This window comes from Megalops cyprinoides, chromosome 9 (assembly GCF_013368585.1).
Source record: "Megalops cyprinoides isolate fMegCyp1 chromosome 9, fMegCyp1.pri, whole genome shotgun sequence".
Lineage (NCBI taxonomy): Eukaryota > Metazoa > Chordata > Actinopteri > Elopiformes > Megalopidae > Megalops > Megalops cyprinoides.
In genome coordinates, this window is record NC_050591.1 from 17,785,068 (window position 1) to 17,803,733 (window position 18,666).

General features: G+C 40.1%; 2 protein-coding genes across 5 annotated transcripts in view; one reads left to right on the plus strand and one right to left on the minus strand.

Moving 5' to 3' along the window:
* The window catches only part of mre11a (MRE11 homolog A, double strand break repair nuclease), a 50,199-nt gene extending 38,013 nt beyond the window's left edge, over window positions 1-12,186 (minus strand). Inside the window, exons 1-7 of one of the 2 annotated variants that reach the window (XM_036536924.1) lie at window positions 12,111-12,186; window positions 11,616-11,694; window positions 11,362-11,494; window positions 10,435-10,595; window positions 4,759-4,846; window positions 4,142-4,283; window positions 719-833 (exon numbers count right to left, since the gene is read on the minus strand). In XM_036536924.1, coding sequence (XP_036392817.1) covers window positions 719-833; window positions 4,142-4,283; window positions 4,759-4,846; window positions 10,435-10,595; window positions 11,362-11,494; window positions 11,616-11,635 — 659 coding nt within the window. In that variant the 5' untranslated portion in view covers window positions 11,636-11,694; window positions 12,111-12,186. Of the gene's footprint in view, window positions 1-718; window positions 834-4,141; window positions 4,284-4,758; window positions 4,847-10,434; window positions 10,596-11,361; window positions 11,495-11,615; window positions 11,695-12,096 lie in introns of both variants that reach the window. The other variant, XM_036536925.1, reaches the window with a different exon arrangement.
* A 139-nt stretch (window positions 12,187-12,325) lies between these two features.
* ankrd49 (ankyrin repeat domain 49) lies at window positions 12,326-17,590 on the plus strand. 3 transcript variants are annotated; one of them, XM_036536751.1, is made up of 4 exons: window positions 12,326-12,366; window positions 13,770-13,828; window positions 14,021-14,273; window positions 16,179-17,590. In XM_036536751.1, exons 3-4 carry the CDS (start codon window positions 14,052-14,054, stop codon window positions 16,638-16,640), a joined length of 684 nt encoding a protein of 227 aa, XP_036392644.1. In that variant the 5' UTR covers window positions 12,326-12,366; window positions 13,770-13,828; window positions 14,021-14,051; the 3' UTR covers window positions 16,641-17,590. The 3 variants fall into 3 exon arrangements, with proteins under 3 accessions (XP_036392644.1, XP_036392643.1, XP_036392645.1); XM_036536750.1 differs by having other exon boundaries at window positions 12,332-12,366; window positions 13,770-13,832; XM_036536752.1 differs by lacking the exon at window positions 13,770-13,828 and having other exon boundaries at window positions 12,336-12,366.
* Window positions 17,591-18,666: the final 1,076 nt, after the last annotated feature.

Below are 18,666 nucleotides of genomic sequence, written 5' to 3' on the forward strand. Positions count from 1 at the left end.
CTCAAATCATATTTTCTGCCAAGATCACTACACTCTGCAACCATGAGGCAGCTGTTTGTCCCATTCTTACGGAGTCACTCCTCTCAGACACGATCCCTGTCTGTACTGATCCCTCAGTGGTGGAAAGAACTCCCCACAGGGGTCCCACTTCTTCAGTCTGCTTTTCGATTCTGTGACCTAGTGACTAATGTATGGCAGTATACTGGGCTTCCTTTGCCTAGTGAGGTTGCACAAGTTAATTTGTGGTAGGGCTTGAATTGTGTTATGCTCACACTCACTGAAATTACATTTACAGCAGGTGCTACTATTAATAGAAAAGGATGAGTATTATTAGTAATTAATGCACAGTACTGGTAACATATAATACAATCAATTATTGTTGTCTATTATTTCAATATTTAATAAAGCTAAGTTCCAAATTCGTCATATGCTGAAGTAGGCTTCTTGCTATACTGAGGTGTGAGGACTGAGTGAAATGTTTTGTAAACCACCATATACTTCTAAAGATACATTAACCGTTTAACTTTGGGACACCACAAAGTGCAAATGGCCTCTAATAATTAAAAAATGAACAGACAGATGTCACAAAGGCAGTTCTCTCTAGTAAAATCCAGGAAGATAACTCCTCTGTGCCACTGGCAAGACTATATGAGCATATATAGAACCAAAAGTAAAGCATGTATCAGGAATGAGCCCCACTTCAGGGGGGAGGCTTTACCTGTTCTGGTGGATGACAAACAGATTGAACCAGCTGCTCTCTTCTTCCCGTGGTCGCAGCATCATCACCTGGTTGTTGACAAACATCCTATACAGCCTCTCATCAGGTATGGAACCTGGGAAAACGGGAAGTCAATCTTACTACATCATGTACATCTTTGTCACTCACGGCTGGCTGTGGGGAAGGAGGAAGCTTAAAACCTTCATTTTCTGACACACTCTGTCTTACTCAGCATCTAGCAATAATTCAACAACAAGACTGAGTACATGGGAACAGCTTTGTGTGGTTGGTTTTTAAGAGGAAAAAACTTAGAAGAATATTGAAATCAGCAATCTAGCCTGCAAGCAAACCCCTTCTATCTATCTAGCGCTAGCAAGCAAATCTATCGCTAGCAAGCAAATTTCTACCATCTACCAATTTCTGCTCCAACACGACTGATTCAAATGATCAATTCGTTACGAACTCCTGAAGCTGCTGAATAACAAACTGATCATTTGAATCAGCTGTGTTGGAGCAGGGAGAGATCTAAAACATACAGGACAAGTGGCCCTCCAGGAGAGGTTTGGACACCCCTGAGCTAAGTTATCTAGGGGAGTAACAATCTAGCTAGTTATCATTAAGGTACAGGATTTGTTGACTGCACCATTCATAGGCATCTCAATAACATATCTCCTTTAAATGGTAAATGAGAGTCATCTGTACCAACTGTTTTTTTCATTGATTTTTTGGTATCAGAATGCAGGCCTTCAATGGAATTGTTCTGGGGAACAGGAAAGACACCCTTATTAGTGGGGCAGTTTTGGAGCCACAGCTCCTCTTGGGCTCACTGTATCCAAACCTATTATTCCCTTAATAAGAGACCTCTGGACTGTTGCTTAGCAACACAGAGCTGCATTACAGACGAGTGAACCTCATGTGAGTCATCTCTTGTGTAGCCTTCATACTGGCTGCATCATGGATGCTATCACCAAACAAAAAGGAGAGACACGGAACAAATAAAACTAATTTATACTGACTGACGATAACACATACACATGCTGTACCAACTATACAACGTTAACACCTCAAGTCGCACCATTTTTCAAAACATCACATTTCACAATGTCAAGCTTCGACACAAAAATGAAGGCAATGACAGAACAGCTAAGGGGGGAGCCATCACCTTTAATCTGGTCTTCAATCAAGTTCATCTTTGCATTAGATCTGAGCACAGTGGAGTGGCACAGAGAGAAAAGCCAGCTTCACTTGCACACAGTACGTGCATTAATGCCCCACATTTCCATCGGCAGAAATTCAGAAAAAACACTGTCTGTCTTCCCACAAAGAGGTCTGTACTGCCCTTTACACATTAGATCTGAGGCTATACTGCACTCAGATTATTTGGCTGCTTCTGTGCCCAACCGGACAGCTCTCTTGTATGCTAACCAATCAATGAAATGTATATCCCCCTGAAAAGACTTATTCGTATCATTCCTCATATTGTAATAAAAAATAATGAATGAGCAATAATAAGAGTAATAATAATGAATATACTTTTTTGGGCTGCACTGCTCATATACTGCAGGGTCAACAGTCCAGACTGTACCCAACAGAGCAGAAGTATATTTTAATGAGGACGGCCAAATATGTCATGATGTTTGGCAAAATAAAACTAACAAATAACTGAAAAAAAAATATGAAAACATCCTATTAAGGACTGCACATGACATCAAAGAAGCAGATAAATCATCTGCACTCAGTTCTAACATTCTCAGAAAACTTTACAGAAAATCTGATTACCAATACAGATAAAACTGGGGTGATGTTGTATAGCACATATTCTGAAATGTCACTGCCAACACAAACGCAATAGTTAAAAAGTATGATGCATAATATTGCTGTATTAATGGCATCAATATAAAAGCCAAAAGCCTCAAGTCAGGTTGAGGTCACAACTAGGGCATGATGTGCTACTCAGGAAGAGATACAATCATTAGTAACTGCTCATGAAATCCTGGTTGCACTTAGCTGAGTCCCCCAGCTGACAGGTGTGAAATGGAAGTTAAAATAAAATCACAGCCAGTGACAGAGATTCAACTGTGAGGCAATTAACTGAACAACGCACCCTGAAACAGGAGGTCCTTTGAAATGTCAATCAGCAACATGTGAAGAAAGGCCATTTAAAACAGTCAGCAGATAAACCAAAGAGTGATGTGGTAAATCATTGGTAAACCAATGAATGATATGCTGAACATTGATAGGGTACTTTCACACCACATTTGCCTCTAGATGATTCACACCCAGTGTGAAACTTTTTAAAGTTTGTTTCAGACCAGGAAAACTGAACTAGTAGTCAATGGCAAATTTTCAACAAGGGCTCAGTTTGTGGTTTACCAGTGGCAGAAGTGCTCTGGAGAATTTGGAGATATCATGGAAAATACAGGCACAAACCACAGCGTTTTGTTTTTGCTGTATGCTCTTCGGTGCTTTCAGTAACTAACTGTAGTGGAAACACAGCATACTGAGCGAATGTTGTGTCTGTGGAGGGCAATGAAACAGTTCATGAACAGATGGCCAAAACAAAGGCAAACTGGTAACTTCATAAGACACCACCTCCACAGTCTGGTGCCCTTTTCGATTCCTTTGCTTCCAGTTGAACCTTAATGTGTTTGCTTTTGAGTAGCTTTTACACCTGAAATCCGAAATCACAAGTGCACAAAGGTTCCCCACTGGTTCCAGCCAGTTGTACCCTGGTTGGTTCATGTCACTTGTAATTGGACTCTCACACAGCTCCAAATCAATCAAAGTGTACTTATAAGCATGCTCACACTCAGATAAAATCTTGCCATATCTAGCTTGCTGGTCATTTCTTTCTGTAGGCAATGAAAAAATATTACATAAAAAAATATATCATGCTCTAAAAAATGTACAAGTATAAAAAAAAAAAACATATGTTGTTCAATGTAGTGTAGCGTTCTATTTTCTACTTTATGTGCTCAATTATTAATTGTTTGTTATTAGAATTTAGCTTATAACACCCCATTATCTTAACCAAGTACATTTTGGAATACATACATGTATAAGATAGTACTTATATTAATTTTTAAACAAATTTTTGTTTAGCATTTACAGTGCTGATATTTCTGATTTGTGAATTACTAAGAATCAACCACAAATACAGTTACAATCAAAAACACAGGGCCAAAATCATACCTATGGTAACACTTTTTGAACACTCTACTCATAAGAATCAAGCAATCTACTTTTTATGCTCATACTCCATTGCCTATAAAGTGGGAGATGTGCATGATCAGTGGCGTCACACTGCTCTTTCTGTCCTCGGCTCATCAGCAGATTCGTAGCGGTGCTTAAAAGGTGCATCCCACTGTTTGTTTGAATGGGGAGAGCAGGACCTCCTTGTCCCTGGCTCCTTGGCTGACTCACCTATTCCATACAGCGCAATCTTGGAGCTCCCTTTCTGTAGCAGCAGGGGGCTGATCTCCACCTTCTCTACAGACCTACTGCGGCCAAAGTGATTGACAAGTCCGGCACAGCTGAGGAGGTCCAGAGCGCACAGGCCATCCGCCTGGGGGAAGGAACACATGTACCCTGAACCATCAGAGATACAGCACTGGTGATCAGCCTGGATGACGTGGTAACCCTGATGAACTCTACAATTGACTCATTCATACAGTTTTTCTGTCCTTGCTGGTATGTAAGAACCAAGAAGCCCATGGTGACAAGTCCAGTCACATCACATATACTGTAAACTCCTCCAAGCTATAACCTTACTGGACACAGTGGATCTACCCCACACAGCCCTCATTCACGCCAAACAACTGCAATTTAAAATTATACGAAATTAAACCACACTTCATAAATGGTTGTTTCAGGAAGATGGTTGTTTCCCCTCTTATTACATGAAGAGAAAATTCATTCCGTTACCACATAAATTGGTTCCGTTTGAAATTTCTCTCCTCATTTTCCCCCAACCCAGTTCTCCCCAAGGTCCTATAGCAAATGGGCTGTACAATGACAGCAGAGAACAAAGCAGGCCTTACCCCTGTGGGATCATCGTGGTTCCCATGCACACTGAAAACAGGGATAGAGATGTTCAAGTTCTCGTCCTGGTAGTTCACCCAGGGAAACCTGAATGAAAGACAAAAAGGACAGGCAGAGACATTTAGATTAAAATTGAGTCATCCAAACTCAAAGTACTAGCTGGACTGAAAATGCAACACAAAACAAATGAGAACACCATGTTCAACGCCTATTCATTTAAACGAAAAAATGCAAAGTAAACAATTCATGATCCAAAATGTGAGTGGTAAATTATTTGTTGAATGCAAAAGGTTTTTTTTTTTTACCCAATTTGCATATTTTTCCATCTCATGTTCTTGAGTGTTGGTTTTTAAATGGCACCTAGGGTGGTTCTGAGAAAATGAAACCCAGAGAGTGACTGGTTGAATGTACAAAGCATTTGTCAACCAGCTTTGTAGGGGCCATGGACATGATGTGTGCTTGGCCCGTCATACTATTTCCCTAGAGTTCAAGCCCCAGGTTTTTGCTGAAAAACGATCATCCAAAGGTAGTCTCCTTGTCATTCAAAAACTGACTAAAGTATAGGCAACTAAAGTACAGGCTTACATACAGCGCATTCCATACTTATACATATTCATCAAAAAAGAGACAAAAAAGCAAGGTACTAGAAAAATATACATACTGGTAGGGGTGGAAGGTATAAATGGTACAGAAAGTACACCGGTATGAATTTGCTGTTACGGATTTTGACTATACCGTGCTGACCGGTAGAGCCCTCACAGATCTAGGTGTAACTTCATCGAAAAGACACGATACTAGGCTTTATCTACATACACAAATCTTTGCTGACCTGACAGTGATTAATCTTTTCTGAAGCATTAAAATATTGTTGTCCGGGACACCGTGAGCCCGACGTCTGTATAGCCTACGGGACACCGTGAGTTTGCGCTACTGTCAGACGCGCAGCCATTCTCTCTCGCTCTCACACACACACACACACACACACACACACACACACACACACACACAAAGCAATAGCCTAACCTAACAAAATGTAGCCTACATACAACAACGTGACAAAACCCTTCAGAACCACTATGCCCCACTATAATGGCCACCCATTAAAGTCTATCTGCATGTTATTTTTTTTTTTAAATAATAACATGTTATTCTTTTTCCATTACTCTTGAATTATGCTATGCGCTATCAGTTGATTATATTGTACAGGTATAATGAAGACGACAGAACGTCCTCACAGGCCAAGTGCTAGGGATGAGGGGGAATTAATGTGCGCATGCAGGCGAACACAGTGTTTGGGCTCATCTAATTGCAAACTGTCATGATTCTTAGCTGCTGGAATAAACTTTCCTTGTGCATTATTCTGTCAGCAGATGTGGGTGGTTGCAAAAGGATTGCTTCCTTCTCGTTCGTCGGAGTGGTGAGATTGCAGGCTGCTCCTTTTTGAACTGCGGCTTCTCGCTCCTTCTTTGTCATAAACTTTGACTTTATTCATATTTGAACTATTTCTATTGCTTGCTGGACTTTAAGACTCTCGTAATTTGGGGGTTTTTAACGTCGGCTTGTGCAGCTTGATTTTATTGTATTTCATGAAAAAGTGTTTTTCAGAGATGGAAGTTACTTGAGAAAAAGTTTTGTATTTTTTTCTATTTATTATTGTAGTTTTGCACACTAAATGTTCTTAAAATACCTCTGTACTATGTGAAATATGTCCTAGTAATACAGTTAAGAATACAGTAATAGCTGCCATGCAGTTGCCATACCAGTGCATCAGAGACATTTATATTGAAATTTTACGAAAAACAAACATACCATGACATATACCGTTACCGTCCGTGCTTATTATACCGTGATATAAATTTTAGGCCATACCGCCCAGCCCTATACGGGATCATTTTAAACGATAAAAAAATGATAAATATTACATTATAATATTAATAACATTGTAATGAGAGAAAATGATATTACTCATTCTCAAATTGTGCATTTGATTCCAGAAAATATAAGGAAGATATTTATTCCCACCATTCACTAATCTTTTCAATACAATCTAACCAAAAATCTACACTATGATTCTGCTTATTGGAAATTCAGTGGAAGCTTCTTGAACTATACAGAGGCGTCCAAAGGTTTCCTGTCTCCCCAGGGTATAAAAGAAACCATAAAGGAAGAAATTCACTAGTAGCATGTAGGGCTGGGCGGTGTAGCCGTACCGGTATATTGAATAGCTATTTTTAGTGCAATAACAGCTATCCCCGGTATGTGCCATTAGGTTTCTTCCCATATTATTTTCGCTTTTGTTATACCTGATGCGGGAGCACACCTCCAGTTTTCCGAGGCCATGTGAAATGGTCCCGAGGGAAAAAATGCCACTCGTATCCAGTGACGGGAGGTGAACTGGAAACGGGAAGTCCGAACACTACCTTTAAATCTATCATTACTTTCATCCTGTTCCCCTTCACCCTCCTTGATTAAAAATAAAACAAATAATTCACAGAATAATCAACACCAATTGCGTAATTAGAATAAATGATTATGCTCGCGAAACACCGCAGATTGTCTGCAGTTTGTATTTGAGAAAGCTACAACATGAGATTGTTTAATCAACAAGGATGGCATTTATCGATTTAGATTACGTTAAATGCTCATGACACATCACAGCTTTTGTGAGGTCTGTGTTCTAAACTTTATTGTTCATTGCCTAACCTAAAAGTTTATTCTCAGTCATTTAAATCGATTTAACTAAATTTAGTGCCGTTTTGTAATTTGAAATTTGTAACACAAGAAAGCTATAATGTGAAACATTTAAGAGAAAGCTTTGGGATTACTTGCCACTTAATTATTCAAATTGCCATCCTTGTTGATTAAACAATCTCATACTATAGCTTTCGCAATAGCGCACAAATTTCAGACAATCTGCAGTGTTTCGCGAGCATAATCGTTTGTTCTAATTGGTGCCAATTATTCTGTGAATTATTTGTTTTATTGTTAATCAATGAGGATAAAGGGGAACAGGTTGGAAGTAATGATAGATTTAAAGGTAGTGTTTGGGCTTCCCCCGTTTCCAGCTCACCCGCCGCCACTCCTTGTATCTATTCAATGTTGGTATCAACACCACTATGCTGCTTCCATGTGGTAGATAGAAACACATGGCTACAAAGATAAAGAGTGAAAACATATGCTATGTGTTTCTCAAAGCTAAGAGGTAAATTAACCAACATATAGATACGAGTGAAATTTTCCTGCCCCAGAAGCATTTCATTGAACTTTGGAGGTGTGCTCTCGCATCAGGTATGAAAAAAGCAAAAACAATAGGGGAAGAAACCTAACGCCGCATACCAGAGATAGCTGTTATTGCACTAAAAATAGCTATTTGATATTCCGGTAGGTCTATACCGCCCAGCCCTAGTAGCATGCATTATCTTGTCAGAAAACTCTCTGAAGACTGGTGTCAAATGGCCATTGACCTCTACAAGCTGGGAGATGGCTATAAAAAGACTTCATAAAAAGATGAATGCATCACCTCCCACTGTAATGCAGTGATTGAAGGGTTGATCTCAAGGTTCAAATCAGTCTCAAGCCTTCCAAAGCAAAAGTGTTCACAAGCAAAAGCTTCGAGCACTCAAATACAGCACGTTCTTCACATCACTACGTTATCACATTTCCTTTTTGTGGTCTAAGGTTACACATATTTTAACACTGGGGATTTCGCACCACTGAATAATACCAATGACCTGATCATTTACATTAGTAAAAATGGTTTCTGAATGGAGCTGGTGATGCATGTGCAAACCAAGACGATGTTTCACTGACACTGCAGCGGGACCAGAAGTTCATTTGTTAACACAGGCATTAATCCTCAAATCCATGTTTCACTGACATAAGGAGCGCTGGACAGAGGTTCATGTATTCACAAACCCATGTATAGTGAACAGTGGTTGTGTCGCACTTCAGCTCACAGTCTTAATATGAAAAAAGCAGCCATGTGCATGACGATTTCAATGCCTAAAGCTCAAAGCCTTGATGTTTCTCTTCTTGATCCCCATTAACAGAATGAAACCCATAGGGAATCATTCTAACATTCAGTGAGTTCAGGACAAGATGGCTGCTTGCCCTGACTTTCGTACACCATTAGGTGTCACTATATTGTGGAAGGTTTAAGTTGGCTTGACACTTTCTTTTTTTTTGAAACAATTGATTCAATTGGTTCTTTGTGTTGAGAAGGTTAGTTTTCTGTACTACTGTATTGTTCATTATGCTGAAATAAATGGTTAATAGTGCATTGGCAACCCTGCCACACAAAGAGCAAAAGTATATCTTACCACCACAAGCTTTGAGAAAAGTGGTTCATGAGGTAAGTAAATCCAAGGGCAATCCAAGTTCCTCCAAAACTGATAGTTTAATTCATTTTCAATCGTTTAAATGTGTGTACCTAAGGATCTTTGTTGCTCCAATTGCTACTTTCTCCATAACTGAGCTCATGTTATAAATCACATCCAAACAGGTTAATTTAACTGTCCATTTGTACTTGTCTTTGTGTTAAGAGCCAGCCATTACTTAATGAGCCTCACCTGTTTCATCAGCAGTTCATTACATACAAATGTGTAGCTGCTGCTAGAGGCTCACCATTTTTCAAGCAGTTTGGTTTTGTACCCAAGTTTATACTTTGTACCTAAGTTTATACTTTGTTGATTTTTAAAAGACATTATTTGTTTTTAATACAGCCAAACAAAGACATGGACAAACTTGGACCATTTTGCACCTTCTTCCTTATCTTTCTCACAAATTATCTTTCTCTCTCGCAAACTGGCATCTTGAGGATAGTAAGTGTAAAAAGAACCATTCAACAACAACTACACACAAAAATCCACCTTCAGAAGAGCTAGAGGTAGACCTTCATAGAACACACCAGGAAGCACACTTTCTGTTCATGTAAGAGGAGGATTACACTGTGGTGTCAATGTACATCAGGACATTGTAGTATCCAGCAAAGAGCCCTGATTTTAACCTGACAGAACATCTTTGGAGCCCAGAAATAGGCCTGGGCTGAAATGGTGAAGCTAGCTAATGCTTTCAAGGAGTGGAGCACAATACCACCAGCTTCCTACCAGATGCTGGTACATGGTTTCCCCAGGCACCTCAATAAATTATCCCCCATAAAAGGCAAGTGTTTTCTGTACTACCATTTAAATAGAAACCTCTAAATATCCCTAAATCTGATTTTTTTTTTACTATGTTACTCATATTTTAGAGTGTTGTAGATTTGAAATGGAGCATAGACACCTATTATACAGTACATTTACAAAGGCCTTTGAAGTAGCATTTACTTTTGAAGGTGATGTGCATCTTCACCTGCATGAATACAGTGTATCACAAAGCACTGCAGGATATAATTTGCTTCACAGCCAGCAAATTGTTCATTGATCAAAGTGTGTAACCAATGGCCTATTAAGCCAATAACACCTTGCTGAAATTTACTCCCTGAGCTTTGGGACAGCCCTCAAAACAGAGGATTTGGAATGGGCTATTGGACAGTGCAAGCAGCATGGGCTGACAGGTTGAAAGGGTGCTTCAGGCCATAGAAACTGCACAAGGGAGGGTCTCTCAGTACCCACAAGCTATAGAAGGAAAGCTGTGACAGCAGCCAAAAACAGGCAGGAGGAAAAAGCCAGACTCACTTGCTGTTGCCAAAGTTGACAGCTTGGTCACTCAGTATTTCGAACATAATTGGTTGATTTCCCATGCAGTACTTCCTCAGCAGCTCCATGCAATTGTGCATAGTCCTACGGGAGGGCTTGTTGTCATGGAAAAGATCGCCGCCCAGTAGGATAAAATCCACCTGTAAGGCCACAATAGGAGAGGTTGGCAAGTACATTGACAGTGACCACCAAAGTGGTCTCTAGTCCACAACCATACCCAGAGAAATGCAAACAAGAGCAAAGAAAGAAAGAAGCCTGCAGAATAAACTGTTTCCATTAGTAAAAAAAGGAAACAAGTCAAACAACAAAGATAGGAAGTCTACATTTAATAAATAAAATTCCAAAATAATTGACTTTAAATGTTTTACATTAAAATGTTTGAAGTTAATTTCAAATGATTTATGTTTTACTTTTGTATCTCATATGAGGAGCACAGACTTCTGAAACAAGGCAGAACATAAAGGGATAAGGGAATAGGTTTCAGGCTGTTTGAGACTGGAGTAAGACACAAAAAAACCTCCACATGATATAAAACCTTGTCTGAAATTCCCACGTTTTTTCCCAATTCAAGATGCAGCACAACCTAACTCAGAATTAGTCTGCTGATGGAGCAAAAGGCTTCCTGTTTAGGATTATGCAGCTTATTGATTCATGCTCATAAATGAATCACACTCCCATTCGAATCAACCAGTCAAAAGAACCAGGTATGAAAGTGCCCTTAAACTCATTTTCTGGTTTGACCTTTCCCACATCAAAAGTCTTGCCTTTCTGAAACCTGTCCAATGGGCCATTTTATGAGCCAGCAGTGAGAAATCTTGCACACAGGAACAGTAAGTCTCCTGTTTGTTCTTTGATTTCGCATTTAATATTACATGCATTTTTTGGTCAAATAAACACCCCCCTTACTTCGTTCTGTTTGGCACATTTCAGAATTTCGTCAAACGTCACGAACGTGTCGTTGCCTCTGATGGCATCCTTCTCCAGGTAACCCAAGTGAATGTCAGTAGCAATGAGAATCTTGAAGGTATCTTCGTCATCTCTGCATGTAGACAATAACAATAACAAATGGCTCGACGAAAATGAAATGGGTCAACTCTATTATACACTATCTGATTCCGTAAATCATGTGTGGGATATGATATATGGTGTTTTCAGCTTACAAAAAGGTCTCTGATGTCATCGTGAGGTCGAAGTTCCAACACAAGAGTCAACAAAACGTTTCTCAAATCAGAACGATATCTAGGCAGAAAAAGTGAAAACGATGTAGTTTTCAAACACATTTGGAACACTATAAACGTCTTAGCTCACTAGCTACAAAATGAGTTCCCTCTACCACGACACATTTACTATCTCAGTTACAGAAACAAGACTAAGTTAGCTACATAGTTTTATTATCCACAAATAATGCACAGACGTGTAATGATTGTGGCATTCGGTAGCACTTCAGTATAAACTGTTTACCAACTAACTAAACAACTAGCCAACTTGCAGTTGCAGTAGCATGACGATAGCTAAATATTGGCAAGATTCACAAAACTCATATGTTGCTATGCTAAATCTGTTATATCAGTGGCGAGCTACATATATTTGCTACCTTCAAATACACAATAACTTCAAATCATTAACTAATTATGTATATACCTCGTTTGTTTTACCTTTATCTTACATGCTCGCTATTTTTGTACAATACACATGTGAAATCTCCCTCCTACGGAAGCAGTTGAATTAAGCTGCACAGGATACTGTTGTGTTATGGGAAGTGTAGTTTTAAAAGGTTACTGAACTCCTTGAAATACCTTACGACGTGCTTTGAAGAGAACTATGCTTCCCATAAACAGCAAAAAGCTAGGCGTGAGAAACGAAACTGAGTGAGACTAGCCTAAACGTTAGCTGCTGCTATGAACTTGGAAGGTACCGTAACTAGCTGTTGCTTGGACATAAATTCGTTCAAAAATGCATGACCCAGGCCAAACAGATGTTCTCGTAAGACTTATTGAAGCATCTATGACAATGGGTTTTGAGTGTAGTGTGTAGCTAGCTAGCAAGTCAGGTGTTCCTGGGATATTTCAGTAGGTAGTTTGATCTAGATAGCAACCGGAATACGAATTGTTCACTAGCTAACTAGGTAATATCGATATTGAATTGTCGATAGTGTCAGTTCTCGTATCAGGCCATATACCTCGCATGCAACGAATCGTCCCGTATCCATTTAAAATGTATCTAGTTTGTTTGCTTTTAGTTAGTTACTTAGCTGCAATGCAAAACGATGGATGACCCCACCTAGCTAACGTGATGTTGACATTAGAATGAACTACCCTACTGCTATCCAGATTGGGTAATGTAATTTACAGTATTTATCACAGATTGTGTTTGTTATCAGTATTAGTACATATTTTGCAAATGTGGATGTAACAGCTCCCTAGGTGTTGACTTGCGAGTTGTAATGAGGAGTGTGGCCTTTTTCTACGTTGAAAGATTTATTGTCAATATGACTTATGTGTTAGAAACATGATATGCTCATGAAAGCGTGGACAGAGACGAATAGTCACACACACACACACACAATGTAGTGATGCGATTACACAGAAAGAAATAGCCTCTTCAGTTTTCTTGGTGTCAGAAAATGGCACTACGACACAATTGCACACAATAACATTACACGGGAATCCGTATTGGTACATGATTATTGGTAACCAGAGGGACCTCAATTTATGAGGATACGGAAAGTGTCAAAGCACATACGTGCATCAGCCCATCACATAGTGCTTCAGTTTCAAAAATGAACGCAATGACACCTTTTATATACAAGAAAACAGCAGATTTAAGTGTCTTTTTGTATGGAAAAATATTACGGTGAAGGTGCACCCACAGAACATGCAGGCGGCCAATAGCATTTGTGGGTTTATTTATCCACAGAAGCTGTGCCTGTTACCCGTAATACTTGTTGTTGAAAGTTGAAAGAGCTGGCTACAATGTACCAATGTTGCTAAAGGCTGCATATGATGGACTTTAGGCTATTCACACAGGACAGGTCAGTTGTGAGACGCATTATTGACTTGTGAAGATGTAATGTGACAAAAAATGTGTGAGAAAGATAAGGAAGAAGGTGCAAAATGGTCCAAGTTTGTCCATGTCCATTGGCTGTATTAAGTTAGTATGTGTGTATGTGCACACACACACACACATATTGTATATATGTATATATATATATATATATACATATGTGACCCATATTTCAGTACACCTCTGACTAAAATCCCCCAATGTTTCCATGTTTGCAACACATAAACTAATGCACATTTATGTGTTTTTAGGCCTCAGTTCAATGCTGATGAACACACCAATATTCCCATTACTAGCTTTACATTAGATGGTGGGTAAGTTTTGATTTCTACTACACTCATTGTCAGGCTAGTGAGTTCAATAACTACTGTATAGCAAGCTAGCAACTGCTTTTTTCCAGAAAAAAATCCTGGGAAAGAGTGTATTTTTCTCAACAGAATATAAAGCTTGCCTGTTATTATGTCGTGATATTAATGTACTGACCTTATGAGCCATGCTTTAGACTGCTGAAAGGAGGAGCTGTGGTCGTGGCTATGGAGTTTCCAGAAGACTTCAATCAGCTTGAGCTGCTGGAGACACACCAGCACCTCATTCCTGTGGGAACACAGAGCCTCTGGCCTGAAGATGAGGAAGAGGAAGATGATGAGGAAGCAGAAAGGGAGGGTGCTCGCAGTGAGGAATGGTACCAGCAGCAAGAGAAGAGGCAGGAGAACAGGCCTGGGGAGTTGCTGCTGTGGTCCTCTGAGAGGAACAGAGTGAGTGCTATACACAAACAGACACACATACTGTAGGCATTTATGTATGGTTAGATTCATTTACACACAGTAACACTGAAATAAGCACAGTTTTATACACATTGGCAGTACACAGTTACATCACAATGACACAAAGGAACAGAATAAGTCACATACAGTTCACTAATAAAACAAGATGAAATTCAGTTCACATTTTATCAGACGGAATTTTTTGTCTTTCAAGCAATGAAAGTGATTGTTGAAGTTGACCGTTTTGGAATTTAATTTTAAGGATACCATGGATTGTTTTAAAACTTCCTTTAAGCGGTTTTTGAAGCTTTTGTAAAGTTGACACATAGTTATGGGATGTGAGCTTCATCTTCATTTTTCATTGGTACAGTGCCATTCAGCTATAACATTGTGGGCCAGGAGGCTTTTGTCAGACAGGACATATTTTATTCTTTCTGTGTCTGCAGTTTCACAAGTTAATGTTTTGAGTTAACACAGAGGTGCATTGTTATTCTGTTTTCATGACCTCTCTGAGGGCACACACATCAAATCTGTATGCTTCTAAAAGTGATGACAGTTTCAAATACAGCCCTGCAGCAGTGGAACTGCTGCTACCATTGAGCGATATTTTCACATTGCAAGTGTTAGTCTGGCCCTTTCAGCTATTTACCCGATGTCACTTTTTTCTTGGGTTCTGGAAAGCAGTTGACATCTATGGTGACTGAACAAGGCCCCTGTTGAAAACATTCACAGATGTCACCATGTCATAACAGAAGGCTAACAACACATATAAATGCTGTATGTCTTTTTTATATCATTATGGACCAAATGAATAATACTGTAGTATTCACAGTATTACTCAGCCTCTTGTATGTAATTTTGAGGCTGAATTTAAGTGAACAATTTTTTATTGAGATGAGAGCGCATTTGCATAATTGCATAATATGAACAGTGCTAACTGGACAGCATCCAGAGCTCTGAGCTCTTAAACTGATCCAGCACTTATTAGAAAAATAGTCAGTTGTTCTTCCCAAAGTGGAGGGGCTCACAGTTGACACATTTCATTTCTCAGCATCAGCTGCACACCTCCGTGGCCTGTGATTACCTTACTGTGTGATTCAGTGTGCAGGTGCTAACGGGGCTTCTCCTCCCATTGGCCGCTGTGTGGTTCCACCACAGATGGCGGGCTCTGCACCCACCTTGAGATTAACTGACTCATATGCCCAATCAGTTGGTGCACCACGCAGCCTGGGAGGATAAGATGGCTTTCCAGAGAATCTCCAGTACAAATGTGGAATTTGTTCACCGGGCGACATTATCCGGGGGCAAAGTGTCTCATTTACATTCATTTCCCACGGAGCTTGTGCAAACCTGTGCATGTGTGCGCCAGTCCCAGCACAGCCAGCCGTGGGAAATGTCAGGCTCAGTGACATGTACTGTGAATATACTGTCAGGTGGAGACAGCAATGAAATAGCTGCTTGTCATATTTCTGTACAGACCTGCAAGACCATGCTCTATCCCCCAGCTTAGGAACTCAACGTGTGCTACAAACAGTTCCCTCCATATTTATTAATATCCTTATTACATTTGAAGAACATGATTCATAATATCATTCATGGAAAAAGTCCCACATAAAAGTAATGTGGGATATTTTGATCATTCCTCTTTTTTTTTTTGTTTTTTTTTTTTTTAAAGCACTTTTTTTAGAAAACATGATTCATTTTGTTAGGGTTAAAAGAAACGGGGCAGTCTAAATCTTCTGAAGTTCACTTTAAGCTGTGGTGCAGGATCACTGATAAATGACTTAAATCCAGGAGTGTGAGTGCTATTTTGTCAGTCACTGTTCCCACTGTTGACAACTGCATAGCATGGTGCCAGTCCCTGTTTTCTGACTTTTCCTTGTCACGTGAACACAGCTTGCAACAGTTTGCCGGCTGCTGTCGGCGGACCCGTCGCTTGTGCACAGCCGGGACGAGGACAGGTACACACCCCTGCATCGTGCAGCGTACAGCGGTCACCTTGAAGTGGCGCGCACGCTGGTGCGTCACGGCGCAGATCTCCACGCCCGTACAGTGGACGGCTGGACTCCTCTGCACAGCGCCTGCAGGTGGAACAATGCTGCTGTGGCGTCCTACCTCATCCAGCAGGGGGCGCAGATCAATGCACAGACCAATGGCCTCCTCACACCTCTACACCTGGCAGCTGGCAACAGCAGTGCCAAGCAGACCTTAGAGCTGCTGCTGACACAGCGCCAACTACAGGCTGGACTGAAGAGCAGCAGTGGCGAGACTGCCTTTGACATTGCACGCAGGACAAGCGTGCACTACCACCTGTTTGAGATTGTGGATCCCTGCAATAACCTGTTACCACAGAGCTGAATTTGAGAGGCGGGCTTGTAAAGGCATGTCTGCCGCAACGTGCCCCAGGACCAACTCATGCATGTGCGGTATATAAGGGTATGACACTGGATGCAAGAAATGCCACACACCAAAATAAAACTGATCAAACAATAAAAGATGCAGTTACCATTTTTTTTAGGGTTAGAACCAGTATCACAGAATTGAATGATAATTCCGGGGACGATGATTCTCTGAACAGCTGTGAGGAAAGATCAAAGGAATAAAAATCCTCTTTGAAGGGATGCGTCCTTGAGTGTGACGCACACAATGAGCGGACACTTTTAAACTGTATAAGCTGCCAGTCATAAACTAAATTACTGAGGGGAGTGGTTCCTGCCAACAACTGTAAAAAGTGAATTAGCATGTGATGTTTGCACTGTCCTTCTCTGACTTCTCACAGCATATGCATAGAAATCATACCTATATAGTGATTTCTTTCATGTCATATTTCAAGGTACATGTTTGCCTATTTTTTTCTGAGTTTACTTCCAAATAGCAAATGGACAGACATGAGCAGAATGAAAGTCATGTCAAAATTATGATGCTTACAAAAAATAAAAACAGAATAAAATCTGTTTCAGGGAGGAGCCACTTGAATGCAGCTGTTTTATCTTGCCAGTATCATATATTGTCGCTAGAATAATATCAGGACTCAGAATGTCAATATTAAAACTGATGTCATTGTGAACACTGCTCCCTGTTTGTTCCTTGATAAGCGGTCACCTTATAGTCGTAGTCCTTTCGGCTCCTACCGTTTGCATTTGCAAGATAAATAAGCTTGACCTCTCCTCGGGGCACAGTAAAACAGGTTTTTCGGTGCCACCAGGGTCACTTTCAGCTGGTTTCTTGCCTTTTAATCTGATTGATTTTCTTAGCTTTTTTCAACCACACTTTCATATCTTGGCCATTAAAGTATGGCTCCCTAGAATTCAGGCAACACTTATGCTAACGCAACAGTAAAGTCAGTGTTGTTGATGCTGTGTTATTTTCATGAGTGGAAGTAATATATTCTCTGTCTATCTTTGATTATTTTTGTCAAACAAAATTATTTTATTGTTGTTCTTCCTTGAGCAGGCAGGTATTTTACTGTGAATGTGAACAGCTATTGTCATTCTAACTGCCTTATCAAGTTCAAAGGAATGATGAAGTGACACATACTAAATAATTCATATGTTTTAAAATAATTCAAAGCATTTCATGCATCGGGTGTTTGCTACCCTTAAGTCCAAATAATAGTTATGCATTTTCATCAATCACTGTCGCATAAGCGACAGCTGACACCAAAACTGTGGCAGTGACGTGATGGATCATCTGTAATTTTACAAATCATAGCTTCCACATAAAATGAAGTGAGGGAATGAATCAGTCATATTTTAATGTGTATAGCACCGTGCCCAAAGGAATTATCACAGAATACTGTAAAGTGCCAACAATAAGCAGCAGATAGCTTTTGTGTACAGGGTTTATAGGGGCTGTGAAACATAAACCACTGAGCTTTATTACTGTCACAGATGTACCTTTTCAATTGCTAGTGTATCACATCTTCACCATTTTCTGAACACGACTGTGCTGATTGAATCCTCACCTACCCAACTCTTGTGTTTTTTCTCTCTCTGTCTCACACAAACAGTTTATGTCTGCACAAAATAAATGAAATGCATTGGGAGAAGAGATCAGTGTTCCCTTTACAGCAATGAAGGGGGTGTGCTCTGACACAGGGTTTGTACATGGAAACCCTCTGTTACCATGACTTTTGAGAGTGCAGTGGTGATTGTGTACCACACAGCTCTGCTGACTCAACTATACATGAAGAATGTGAAGCAGCCTTGGAAAGACTCAAGTGCATGTTGCCTTGAGCATGTTATATTTCCCTTATGTCTAGCAACTACTTGGAGCTACAGGGTTAATGATGTGATTGCAGGGGCAGGATTGGGGATAGTGAATGCTTTGGAATGATGGATGTTTTTTATCCCTTGACCATTGTAAACAGAAATGAACACACACA

Coding starts and splice junctions, on each gene's coding strand:
- ankrd49 (XM_036536751.1), top strand. CDS start 14,052: ATGGAGTTTCCAGAAGACTTCAATCAGCTTGAGCTGCTGGAGACACAC. Junction 14,274..16,178: donor GGTCCTCTGAGAGGAACAGA/GTGAGTGCTATA, acceptor ACGTGAACACAG/CTTGCAACAGTTTGCCGGCT.